Below are 13,793 nucleotides of genomic sequence, written 5' to 3' on the forward strand. Positions count from 1 at the left end.
ACAGTATATGCTGACTCTACCTGCAGTGTTTCAATCTGCTGCGCTGGATACAACCAAAATACTTACCTCAAACAAAGGATAAAAAACCTTGATACACTTTTTCTTAATCAAGTAAAAAACAGATAAACTTAACGCACCCTTTTACAGCCATTATCCTGCTCCACTTTGTTTCCAGAGGGAATTGAGGCACTCATCTTCATACAAATGGAGCCATGTTTCTCCTCACACACGCGGTCAGCCCAGTTCCCATTCTGTAACAAAGTACCAATACATATTTATGTATGTAGAGACTAACTAAAGGGTACTACGACCAATGCAGTAATACATCTTAAAACTGTACACATACAGTATATCATATTTAGGATACAGACATCATGTACTCTATTTATTCATTTTAACACAAACTGTAATGTGTTTTTTTTTTTAAGTGTAGCAATATTACTGCCTGATAAATCAGGTTAAAGAGCTATTGTTAATGCCAAAGACAGTATTTAAAGGTAACATGTGCACATAGTGCTCCTTACCTCTCCTCTGATGAGAATACAGTCCTTTATGTCAGTGGAAACAGCAGGTTTGCCGAATTCCCAGCTAGTGAAACTGACAGTGGAGTGGTCAATCCAGTCAAACTGTCCCTCTGTCTTCCTGTCATTCAATCCAATCCAAAGCTCATCAGTGGATGCTGCAGATACAGACAAAAAAGTATCACCCAAAAAAATATGTTGCCATTAACTTAATGTTCCTAATGATTAATAGCCAAGGAAAATCACAAAAGGGGCTACTTTTACTCATCTTTTTTTGTTTTTTGCAGTGTATATATTTAGCACATTTTAACGTTAATATGCTTACCTTTAACCTTTGTGTGCTATTTGGGTCTGTGAGACCCGTTTTCAGTGTTTACTAAAAGAACATGTTTGCAATCTAATTATTTTAACCTGCTTTATTTGGGGGCGGACGGGCCTCACCTCCTCTAGGGGGGTCTTCACGTCCTCTAGGGGGGTCCGGGGGCATGCTCCCCCGGGAAGATGTTTTTTTTATATGTTGAAGTGAAATGCATCAATCTGGTGCCCTCTGGTGTATCCATAAATTCTGGTGAATTTATAGGTACAGCTCTCAACACTCAAATGAAAGGGAGCTGTTTACTTTTCAATAAACCAATCATCTTTAGAATATGATCACAACCAATAACAAATCATTTAAACTGGTTTATTCTTATCTTATGTTACCTAGTTAGCATTCTTTCTTTTTATTTATGCATATTTTACTAATCATTCCCTTTTTAAACAGTTTTTTGTTTTTTTTACTGTCCTATAGTACACATTGGAATGATTTCTTACTTTATCTATATTAAATAGATAAAGGTGCGCTCACACACACACACATACACACACACACACACACACACACACACACACACACACACTCACACACACACTCACACACACACAGGCTGTGTGCTTCTCCGTGGCGATGACGGCTTGCGTTAAAAAATAATAATAAACATATTTGTAAAGTGGGGGGACACAAAGGGGATTTCGAAAAGAGCGGGGGACATGTCCCCCCTGTCCCCAGTGGAAATTACACCATGCGTGTGTGTGCGTCAAGTGGAATAAATATATATGCAAGTTGCAACACACAGAGTAAAACTCTGCCCCTCATGTGTAGGCTGGCATGATAGGCTGTTCAATGGGGCTGATGTGTTGTGTAGATTCTGCCAGAAGGAAAATCAGCGGGGAGGTGCCACATTGCAACGCTGGTCCCGCAAATCAAGCAAGAACGTGATTAGTCGATATTCATTGTGGGGGTGGGGGGAGGAGGGGTGTTGTAGTAAGTAGATAGAGTTCGTTATGATTTAGGTTTCGTTTATGCATAGGATAGATTCTTTTAATTACATTTCCTTTTTTGTTTTGTGTATTTTATACATTTTGGATTTGCTTGGCGAGCTATTTTTAGAACATGCCCCGCGGGCGACTCACGTTGCCCCTGCGGGCGACTAAGTGCCCCGCGGGCACCGTGTTGGCTACCCCTGCTGTAAACTGTGTACATTTGTTGCTGAATTTAGCTAAAAATTCAGAAAAAGATGAATATTGTATTAGTTGAATGGTCTCCGTAGCTGCTTTAAGCTAAAGAAACCAAGTAAGTGTGCTGCTGAACTTAGCGGAGAAATGCAGAAAAGTGAAATGATTTGAATAAAAAAAATGGTTTCGGCTCAAATGCATTGCAATGACTTTGTTGAAAACTTGAAAGTGAAATGTTAAACTGGAAGAGGAGGACAAATAGTGAAGAAGCTTAATATTTAAAAGAAAAGTTTAAAAAAAGGTAAAAAAACCAAAAATGTATAGCCTCAATGTCCTGAAGTAGCTGAATAATGTAATAGATGAATGGTTTCTGTAGCTGAAAGTAGGCTGAAGGAGTTAGATATTAAATGTAAGTAGTAGTGAATTAATGTGTATTAAGAAGAGAAAATAAAGTAGAAACACTTTGAAAAACAGCAGAACATTTTAACTGCAAACTTTTTGAACTAAAACCATACGTCACCAATAATGTATAAAATATGTGGAACATGTTTAAGTCAGTATGAAGCCTCCATCAGACAGAAAATAATAGGCTGAGACAGTCTGTTAAACTCCAGTCTGTGGGTGTTTCTCAATGTCGAGGACGCTTGCTTGGTAGCACATGTCTTCCGAGTCACTTGCTTCAGAGGCGAGGCAATAATCCTTCCTGGCATTCGGAAAACAAAGAGTGGAACAGGCGAGCAAGTGTGCAGGTGTGCGTCATATGAGAGGCCCCGCCTTACATTTTACGCCACAGATTTTGTGAAATTGGTCCGTGCGCAAAGCATCGTGGGGATTTTAAGACTGCGGAGGCTACACATGTGCAGCCTCGAAATTTCTCGCTACGAAGTACGCCGGGCTCGGTAGAATTCTAAGTATGCTGGACATTGGAACAGTCCTTCGGCGGCACTTGATGACGTAGTATGCTTGAAATAGTGGCTTTTGAGCAGCCTTCCTCGACATTAATAAACACCCTGTGTGTTTGTGTTTTGAGGTGACAACGTTATCTAACACCTGTGTGTGAGCCCAGAGATCAAAGGTTAACATGGTGATGTGCAGTGATCAGTGAAAGGAGAGCCATTGATCCACTTTCCATTGATGTGAATGAGAGATACACCTCTTACATTTCCAACTATAGTTGAAAAACGGTAGCTGCTATCGGTAAAATGTCTACGTTGTGAGCATGCCAGGACCCTGAGGAGCGTCTCAAGTGTGCTTTTTGTGTACTTACGGGTCAATAATGTGGCATTTTTGGCAGATTAACTAAAGCTGTGCAGCTGGTGCTGTGATGAAAGATGAGGCTGAATTTACAATGGGCCTTAATTGAGACATGTTGAAAGTTTTCCTACAATTCAAGCATAAAATGATGTCCAAGGAGTGTAGGGTTTCGGAATTATGGCAGGTTTGAAAAAAACATTTAAGGCAAATTTCAAGCTCTCCTCCACTCTAGCTGTGACATCATGCACTCTAACCCTTAACGAGCTGCGCAACACACACTAATGTTAAAATCTGAAGGAGGCCTCTTTACCAAGCTCCAAACTAATTATATGTCAAAAAGTGTAAATAATATAAAAAATCTGAAGAATAAGTTTTATAGCTGAATGTCTTGTGACCGTTTTAAAGTTGGAATGAAGTCTCTAGCTGAAGGTATGTGTAAGGAGTAGCATTTGGCGCACAGTGTAGGTAAGAGAGGATTTGAAGGTTCCTCCCATGTTAAAAAAAGAGTTTAAAAAGCTGAATATTTCAAAAAGTATAAAATATTTTGAAAAAGTTGAAATTATTGAAATTATTCGGTGAAATAATAATAATAATAAGATTAAAGAAACAGAAGAACTTTAATGTGAATGCTGTTGCACAGCATTCGCACTAATTACAAGCGGAAGTGATGATTAAGAGGAATTCTTTTTATATGAGTCTCTACATAATTTTTTCTTTTGGACGTTTCTCCATATCATGTCTTTACAGATAACTTATGTTTGTTTTAATTTTTCACGTACTGTATCCAAGCTGAGAGATTACAAAACTTTGGTCTTCCACATTTCTTATGGTGGCGAGGTCCCCTCCTTCAAAGCGACAGTCTCTCTGGGCATCAGGCCATGTTTTCTGAGTGCGGTTAAGGTTGAAGCAGTGGCCATTGTAGGGAATCCAAGGGGCTGAACAAAATCCTGTCTCTGCAGCTGATCATGAAAAGAAACAAATAAATATATTGATTGATTGACATGTTAACAACAGTTTGAAATGGGATTTGTGGAGTAGAGTAAAATAGATCTTATTCTTTACCTTTTGTAGGCAGTGCCTCGGCTGCTTTACTGTAGCAGATGTATCCGAGTTTCTTGCTGCAAAGTGAACTTTGCCATGAGTACTGTCCAGCAGGATCAGCAATTGCACAGTTGTGTCCAGGATCAGCAAGGGGATGTCCTAAAAGAAAGCGGCAATTACTTGACAAGTTGGTTTAGCAAAGCTTCATATTGTTCTATAGTTGATGGATGAGGGATCATGTTACCTTTTATAAACCTTACAGATTAATATGGGAGTATCACTCTTTTATTCTAACTCTGAAAGCAAGTGTTTTCCCTACATTTGGACTACTTTAGTTCCAAGGAGAGCTGATTTGAGCAATGGGATGCATAACGTCCCTGCATAACCTACTATACCTGTCTTGTGTATATATTTAGGCCTAGACCTTTGAGTGACTTACTCAATAGACAATAAATAACGCCTTTAAATTAGTTTTATATTTAAAAGGAAGCCAAGGGCCACGAGGGCCATGGCCCTCGTGCCCTCCCACTTTGGCCTTGTGCCCTTAAAAATGATATCTGCCATAAGGCCACAGTGGCCTTGATGCCCTCTCTGATAAGTTTTGTGGTTTAGCAGTCTGCCTCTTTTCTGACACGGCTTCAACACCAGCATATTTTGAAGGAGGAAAAAAAAATCAGCGGTGCACTTGATTTGAGCCTGGAATGCACCGCTTGGACGGTCTATGATGACAGTTGACATCAATCTAGGACCTATCTCCGCCCACCCCCTCACGCGTCCGTGTGCGTAGGATGGTCTAGGACCTAGATAGCTGATTCTCCGCTCAAGAAAAGGCTGAGGTGAGGTAAGGTTTTGTGATGATCCTGTTTGCCGTTAAGTTTTTCATTTGTCCAGCTTTAAGTGTAATTTTATGGATTACATTACTATTTCTTGCTCGTATGGTAATGCATAATTATAATATTTTGAAGTGTTTTTGTTACTACTTGGATAAGTTATCAGGGTTCGTACGGGTGCTTGAAATCCTTGAAAATGCTTGAATTTTTACGAGGTGTTTTCATGACTTGAAAAGTGCTTGCATTTTGGGAATGGTGCTTGGATTTGAGATAAAGTGCTTGAAATTGTAAATGCTTTACTTTTACAATAAATTGCTGTCTGACTGAATAGTTCGCTTTTTAGATTAAAAGAAAATAAAGAAGTCGGAGCGCGCTTAGTTGCTTCGCTTCTACATAAAACAGCTCCGCTCCGGCCTTCCCGCGCTATGCGCGCGACCTGCAAGTGTTTTATTTGTGTGACCTGGGCATTCTAATGAGAGAATGACAGTATGCCAGGAGGTTGCTGTTTTAACGAGCGTTGGCTATCCGAAAAGAAATACAAGCTGTGGCTAAAACGAGGATCAACCCAACGATTCGCCTTCTGCACAGTTTGCCACAAAGAATTTCAATTATTCGCGATGGGAGAGTCTGCGCTGACGAGCAATATGAAAGGTAAGCCGTAGTAGAGCATTTTGGATTAGGCTAACGTTGCATGTTACGTTTGTTTAAGCTAGTAACGTTAGCGAACTCGATGTGGGATAATTGCTTATGCAGGTGACAATAATAAAAAGGAGCGTACCTATGTCAGTATGAGCGACAGTCGCCATCCTGTGGTTTTCAGAGGATGAAGCACATAAAAGCAATGTATTTCTACTGGTAGTATTTTTCGTGCCTAAACTTGCTCCATCGAAATCAGTCACATTGACCCGAAGACACATTTTGAGTTATACACTGTTGGAAAGAGGATATTCCTAGCTTTCTAACGGAGGAAACATATTTTCGTTTGTATTAATGGTCTGGGGGAAGCTCGCGAGTGTGTGTTTGTGTGTTTGTGTATTTTTCCGTTTGTGTGTATTGTGTTAGTTTCCCGGGGAAAACACTCACGAGAAACACCGGCTGTTGTTATGCCTGCTTTGACGTAAAGTTACTCCGTTCTCCGCTTGTAATTATGCCGTTACAAGCTTCAAAGTTGTATTTATCATCTGAATTTGCCGAAACAAGTTTAATATTCTGAAAGCCAAGACTTTGTTTATTTGAAATCAGATGAAAACAAACTGTAACGGACCTTGCCGTGTTATCTATGATTACTATACGCAAGGGGTCGGCAACCCCTGGCACGCGTGCCCGCATTGGCATAACCAGTGGCACACTAGGAATAAGTGTGCAAAATATTTAAATTAATTTTCGGATCCTGAACGCGAGATCGCCGCCAGAGCTCGTCTCCCCGTTACCTGCAGAAGGAAGCCATGCACGCAACGCAGCCCCGCTCTCTTTAACTCCAGGTGACTTTCTGCCGCTTTCCTCCGTGGTGCAGTGCTGATCGTTTCACCACGGAGGAAAGCACTTAACTAATTGCAGTAGCCATAATGAGCTGTACAAATGACGCAGTTTTTGCGTGGCTGTGTATTTAGTTGAAAGCCCAGTGGCGATCTGCTCATCTCTCATCGAAATAATATGCTACAAAGGGGCGGACTGGCCATCTGTGTGTTGAACTTTCCTGTCGGCTCCCAGACCGTAGTGGAGGAGGGCAGAAGCAACAAGCTTCAGGTTCAATAACCCACTTTAGCTTAAATGACTGGAGAGAGGCGAGCTCTTCTTGGGAGGACGTTGCATTTATTTAGCTGTTCTTCTGTTTCACAAAATACATCACAGACCTCTGTTTTTCTGCTTTCCCGTTTCACTTCCAGAAACATATACACGTTCCCTCACTGTCGCTCTACCATTCACAAACACACATGCACAAGCCGCACCCCTCTCTCTCTCTCTTAAAGGGACAGCGATCTCATCTCACTCTGCATGACCCTAATATCATAACTTGTGTGTTCTGGAGAATCACAGAACGGACGATCGTCCTTATTATTATGCCGTTTAAACCAATTATTTAAATGTGTTTGTTAAATTCGGCATCATGTAAGTTGCGCTGACAGGTCCACACACTGCTTCCCCGCAGCGAGGCTCCCCCGCCCTCCAGCTGATAGTTGACGAGCGTCAAGCTCCTCAACCCCCCCCCCCCCCCCCCGTTGATAATTATCGATCGTTGGCACGCTGATAACATTTTTAAAATGGCACTTCATATCAAAAAGGTTGCCGACCCCTGCTATACGCCATACATTCATAATGTCAGCGGGAGGGAGGGGGGAGCATCGCTACGTAAAAGCATTAGTGCGAGGGAGAGCTGTCATCTTCCCTTTACAAGCTTCAAACATGTATTTATCGGGAGATTTTGGCAATAAAAGTTTCATATTCTGCAAAAAATTCCCTGGAAACCTCCAAAACCCTTACACAGAAAGAGGATCTCTGCACATGCTTTTTTTTATATCAGCTTTGTGTTTCAATGGTTTTGTCCTAACCTTGGAGAGCCGTATGTTTACTGCCACCCTAAAAGGACCTCAAAAATGTTAAAAATGTTAATCAAGAATTTATTGAAAAGTTAGTTGGCTGATTGTTTTATATTGGCTCAGCCAGGTTATATGGGATGCCCAGTCTACTATATATGATATGGGTCACTCATTTTACAATATTGAAATTTGGTTTCTTATCTTTAATTTGTCATCCTTATGTAGAATGCTATTACGAAACACACATTTGGTTGTTTATAGCATAAAGAACATCGGATTTAATGTGAGGTAGGGAAATAATAATTTGAGTATAAATATGTGCATATAAATATGTAATTTACAACAGCTGTACGCTGCTTGAAAAGCTTGAAAATGCACCTTGAAAATGCACCTTGAAAATGCTTGAAAAGTGCTTGAATTTGACTTTGGAAAAGGTGTAAGAACCCTGAGTTATGTTGCAGTTGTGTTCTTTTTTTATTATTATCTAGTGCTAGGCAGTTAGCGCTGTGTTGTTAGCTGTCAAAGACCTCTGTGCAGACTTATTTGACCACCGGCGATCGCAGACGGAAGTTCAAAGTTTGCTGCTCGTTTATATCGCCCAATTTTCAAAACGCGATCAAAATACCCATTCACATGTCTTGTGGCATGCCTGAACTGTCTACATACGACATTGTGCGTCACCATAGTAGGGAAACTTTCCTCCCATTATGGTCCAGATTCTTGTTGGAGAAGGGAAGAATGTACCCCAATCTGCTGCACCTAATACAAATAGTCCTAGTTTTTCCTGTCTCTACCTCTCAAGTTGAACGGCAGTTCTCAGTAATGAAGAGAATGCAGGGCGATTGGCGTTTAAGCCTGCACACTTCAACAATTGAAGATCTACTCCTCATCAAATCCCAGGGTTGTGCTCCTGCTGAATATCAAAGTGATGAAGCTGTGGCAAGATGGTGGGCAGCTGGCATAAACAAAAGGAGAACCAATATTCATCCCTATGGTCAAAGGAACCCCAAAAGTCCAAATCTCCCTGACTCGTCATCATCTCCATCTTCAAGTGACTCAGAATAAGGACGCACCTTGACGTAGGCCCACTACCACAGTCTCACAGTGAGCCAAACATGTCTGTGCTATAAGAATCCTTTGTAGTTGTAATAAAGACTTTGTTTAATTGCAATTTGGTGTCCATTGAATGCTTAATAAATATATATAAAAGTATTGTAAATGCATATACAATCGTAGTCACTTCATATCGTATGTTAAATCATTGTTTTAATTTATGGCCTTGGTGCCCTGGCTTTTGGCCTTTGTGCCCTTAAAAAATTGACAACTCAAAAGGCCAAGTGGCCTTGCCCCTAAAATGACGAAATTCCAGGCCTGGTTGCAACTGACTAATGGTTTTATTGGGGTGGCCAGTTAGGAGTGCATGAACACTTTCAACAAATAATTGCCTGAATGGTCTTTTCTACATCTAGCTTGGACACAAAGTTTTATCTTTTTTTAAGATGCCAGATTATAGAATTCGTTTCAGCTTTAATGTGGCCAAACAAAATGGAAATGTGGTTTGTTGAGTATTCATTTTTTTTCAACACACTGGATTCTATTTTGTCTAAAATTGATTTTATTTTCCTATACATTTTAGGATATAGCAATTTTATTTTATCAGAATAGAACCACAAAGAAAAATACCTACCAGAGTCCCAATTCATATAACGGTAAGGTCCCCCATTAGACCATTTCCAGCCATGCTCTGGATCCAGGAACAGACCAGTCCAAAGCTTATTGCCTCCTGTACCTAGTAGTGCTGGCACGGAAATCAAAAAGGACAAAACATTTAGTCTTTCCCAATGCCACTAATTAGTTGTGTGGCTAAAAGTTTCTGATCATTGTTTATATGTACAGTATATATTCAGAGTCAGTGTCACCTTACCTGTGACATAAGCCTGCTGGTGAAGATCGTAGATACTCAGCAGGGAGGCCCCCTGCTGTTTGCAGCTGGCTTCAGCCTGGGGCCAAGTCAGAGCTGATTGTGAGTTGAGCTGGTAATATTCTCCTGTGGTTGGGTGTGTATTCCAGTCTCCTTTTGCTATGAATGTAAAACATAAACATGTTATGTTTGCTACTTTCTCTCTGTGAACTTAAAGCTCACCTATTATGCTATATTTGAAAGATATATTATCGGGCCATATCTATACAAAACATGTCTCTGAAGTGTTTTGCTCAAAACAGATCACCCATTGTAGCATGCCTCATACCCAGGGGCGGGGGGGGGGGGGGGGGGGGTTCGGGTGCTAGTGGAGTATCAAGCCCTCAGCATCGCGAAATGTCAACGGGGGGGCGTGCGCGCCCGTGCCTCGCAGCAGGGAGCGCATGAAGCACGTAGTCACGCGTCTTACCAGTTCTTATGCAACTCGCAAATATCTCTCTCTTCTCTCTTTTCTATATCTCTCTTCTCTCTGTCTCTCTCAATGTTGGTGCGCAAATGCGCTTTTTTCAAATGATCCGGTGCTCCTTTTTTGGCGGCGGGTGCGCATGCGCACCTGCGCACCAGTTATGTGCAGCCCTGCTCATACCCCTCTATTTCAGCTCTGTTACGAAAGTGCTGATTGTTGGTCTGGCCCTTTAAATGTAACTGAGCTGCTGCTGGCCACGCCCCTTTGGATAGTCAGCACGTTTGTTCTGGGATGTTATTATAAATATGCATCTGTAATTTTGGTTCTAATCAAACAAAAAAATTCAGATTTTCATACTGCAAACATTTAGGTGTTAAAGGGCCCAAGATGCATACTAATGAGTTAATAGCAGGTTAAAATATAATCTAATAATAGTATTAAGAGTCACATATTGTACTGGCAGTACTCACTTGTAACTGGGCAGAAGCCCCAGCGTTCGCTTTGATATTTTGTTTCAACTGCACACCAAAGATGCCTTTGCGGAGAGTCGAGCGTAATGCAATTTGAGTACCACTTGTCTTTGTACTGGAAGGGAAATATGCACGGCAGTCCAGCTGCATTTCCATGAATTGCAAAAAGTTCTGAGAGTTACAAGAAAAAAAGAAACAATTATTTGACAACTTCAAAATAATGCTTGATTATATTTGAATGCAGCTAGGAATCCTTAAAATATGTTTTTGTGATTTTGAAATAAATAAGTAAATAGCAATGCATGAGTACTACTATTTTAATCTTCTGTTGAATTGAGCAAAATGTAAATATATTTTTTAACATCATCTCTCTAAAAGGTTTTCTCTAAAAATGTTGGTAATCTATTTTAAGAACTTGAACTCCAATGAGAAACGGTTTTGGTGTAGAGTGCCCTGAGGACAGTGCAGTTCCTTAAAAACATTGCATTTGTATACTGTACCTCTGTATGTTCTTGCACAAGCACCACTGGATGTCCCTGAAATTGTAAGGTGGTTGTTTGGTCCGACTGTTTTAGAGAGAACTGCTGTGTTGTCTGCAGTGAGCTCAATGTAAAACTCTTGTCCTTTGAGGGCGAGCAATGTCCCGTTCTTGCATTCCCACTTTTGGAGGTCGCTGGTTTCGTCACATTCATGGAGGCTTATTTCACTTCCCACACTTTTACCTTGGACTCCAAGGCACTTATTTGACAATTGAACCAGAAGTCGGTCCCCATTTGTCCAGCGTACATCATTGCAGTTGTTATTTGTTTTAACCAAACAAAACCCAGTGTTCTTGTTAGTGAGTTGAAATGGTGAATCTGTTAAGAAAGAATCACACACTGTACTTACAAGAAACCCAAAAAATATATTAACAACTGTTTGTCTATCATTGACTGAAAATAATTCAAAAATAAAGAGAAATTTAATAAGCAAAGTTACAATCATCTGTTCTCTTTTAAAATATAAATACAAAAATCTGTTTGCTATTGAACAGTAGCAAATAAACAAGAATGTGTTTAACTCATCTGACGCAAACTGACACATGAATGCACACTGCAGTCTCACATAAGGAGCAGTGCATCTAAACTAACAAAATCCCTTAAAAGTTGAAATACTGTACCATCTGAAGCCAAACATTGTAATGTTTGGATGAGGAGCAGTAAGGCTGTACAAGTTATCCTCATGGTTGCCATTGAGATGTCTCACATCTGAAGACTTTATCCATGCATTTCTTGCTGCGTTGTGTGTGAATAATTGTTGAACGTCAATCTTATAGTACTGACACATCCTGTCCTGCCAAGTCGTCAGAACTTTTGAACATTTGTCTTAGACTTTTTTCCTCTGAAATATCACTTCCGATTTTTTTTAACCAGACCCCGAATGCTGATACTTGCACATTTGGCTTTTTCATCTTCATACACATTCCCAGAAAACACTTCCTTTTTTTTCATTTGCCATTTCATAGTAATCAAACACAAAAACAAGAAGTACTAGTATAATGCTCGAGTAAATGATAATTGAAGTGATAGACAGCAAAACAAAAACAGGTTTTTCTCCTATCTCAACATACATTACAAGCCAATACGGTAACCAACAGTTATTGCATTTATTATTTATATACATTGGTATTGTTACATTTATTTTACATTCATGAATATAAATGAAAGTGTCACGGTCTGTCTGTGTTGTGTTTTGTCTTGTTTAGATCTGTCTTTGGTTTTCTGTCTGCGTTGTGTTTTGTCTTGTTTAGATCTGTCTTTGGTTTCCTGTCTGTGTGTTCCCTCCTACCTGTACCCTCCTACCTGTTTACTTGATTGTGTTCACCTGTTGCCCCTGTGTTTTCTCCTCCCTCCTCACCTGTCTCTTGTTTCGTTGATTAGTCTTGTGTGTATTTAAGTTCTGCTTTTGCTGTCTGTCATTGTTGGTTCGTCGTTTGTCTGTGACTGTGTTCACCGGGGAGTGTTCTGAGTTTTGACGTTTAGCATTGAAATAAAGGATTTTTCAGTGTTATCGGCGTTTGGGTCCTGCTTGCTTCACTCACCGTAACAGAAAGTGCCTGCTATGATTTTAAGACCCTTATGTGAGGACAGTGGAAGCAGATGTGATACAAATTGTGGTTGATGCCAAGCATGATTCACAGATACCAAAGAAGATTGGGGTTGGCCGTTTGGTTCTTCCCTTCCACTTTAACTGGAGAACAGATTGTGTAATATTCCCATCAAGAAAGCTATCATAATGCTGACTTTCTTTTTTTCCCTTTTTTTTTTGTGTGTCTTTGAGCAAATATTAGGCCTTCTCGAGAATTGTTTGCAAGAAAGTCCCCAGTGTTATTAATGTTGTGTTAAAATAATTTTTCAACATAGTTAGTGTGTTTCATAGAATGGTTGTTGAAGACTAACCCAGTGTTTCCCCTAGGTTTACCCCCCCCCCCAACGGGAGCAGAGAGAGGAGCAGTGGATTATTGTTATTGATATCGTACAGCAACAACGTATTTGTACATTAAAAAGTAATACAGTACAGTGTCACACTGTACTGTATTGCTTTTATTCAAACTGTATTCCCTTCTTATCATGTAGCCTACACTTCTTCCTTTCATTGATACCGTCCAATCAGGTACCGGTATTGACTTAGTACCGGTTCCCGGTACCCATCCCTACTGATGATACATTTTAAGAGACAATTTGTTGAGTCACTGCCGCTAAATGCCGGTAGCATCAAGCTAGCAAATCCTGCATTAGCCTCATATCAACAGGTGTAGACAGAACATCCAATTATCCTGAGCTAATTTACGGAATAAACCAACTCACATCTCCTGTCTTTTTTTTCACCCAACTGATAGCTTTGTTCGTTATTCTCGCATCCAGGAGAGAAGCTTTAAAAGTAGGAGACCAATGGAGTCTCTGAGAAGGTTCAAATGGGTACTTTAATTAAAATGGCGCGGTAATGTTACAAACAGAAGGTAGTGAGGAGAGAGGGATGTAAAAAGCTCCCTCTCTGTGGTCGGCCGAGCAGAAGAGAACCCACAAGCATTCGTCCTTCCCGCTTGCTGGTCTGTTCGCTCCTCCTCTCTGGGGGCTGTGGTGACGTAGGGGGTCCTCCCTCCTCCGATCTTTAATGTTCGTTGTTGCGCATAACAGAGGATTCAGACATTTTACATTCATTGCTCACTTCCACATGCCTTTTCTCCTCCTTATCTCTTTCATAACTTTATATGTAACAC

The 13,793-nt window shown here is 40.5% G+C and overlaps 1 protein-coding gene across 6 annotated transcripts in view; it reads right to left on the bottom strand.

The window, feature by feature from the left end:
* LOC307018997 (macrophage mannose receptor 1-like) overlaps positions 1-11,893 on the bottom strand; it is a 52,268-nt gene extending 40,375 nt beyond the window's left edge. For 2 of the 6 annotated variants that reach the window (XM_079649590.1, XM_079649587.1), the window contains exons 1-9: positions 11,694-11,891; positions 11,035-11,391; positions 10,535-10,705; positions 9,602-9,757; positions 9,365-9,475; positions 4,332-4,469; positions 4,049-4,228; positions 525-679; positions 138-251 (exon numbers count right to left, since the gene is read on the bottom strand). In XM_079649590.1, coding sequence (XP_079505716.1) covers positions 138-251; positions 525-679; positions 4,049-4,228; positions 4,332-4,469; positions 9,365-9,475; positions 9,602-9,757; positions 10,535-10,705; positions 11,035-11,391; positions 11,694-11,766 — 1,455 coding nt within the window. In that variant the 5' untranslated portion in view covers positions 11,767-11,891. Of the gene's footprint in view, positions 1-137; positions 252-524; positions 680-4,048; positions 4,229-4,331; positions 4,470-9,364; positions 9,476-9,601; positions 9,758-10,534; positions 10,706-11,034; positions 11,392-11,693 lie in introns of all 6 variants that reach the window. The other 4 variants (XM_079649588.1, XM_079649592.1, XM_079649591.1 and 1 more) reach the window with 4 other exon arrangements.
* Between the last annotated feature and the right edge of the window lie 1,900 nt (positions 11,894-13,793).

This window comes from Notothenia rossii, assembly GCF_949606895.1.
Source record: "Notothenia rossii genome assembly, chromosome: 9".
Classification (NCBI taxonomy): domain Eukaryota; kingdom Metazoa; phylum Chordata; class Actinopteri; order Perciformes; family Nototheniidae; genus Notothenia; species Notothenia rossii.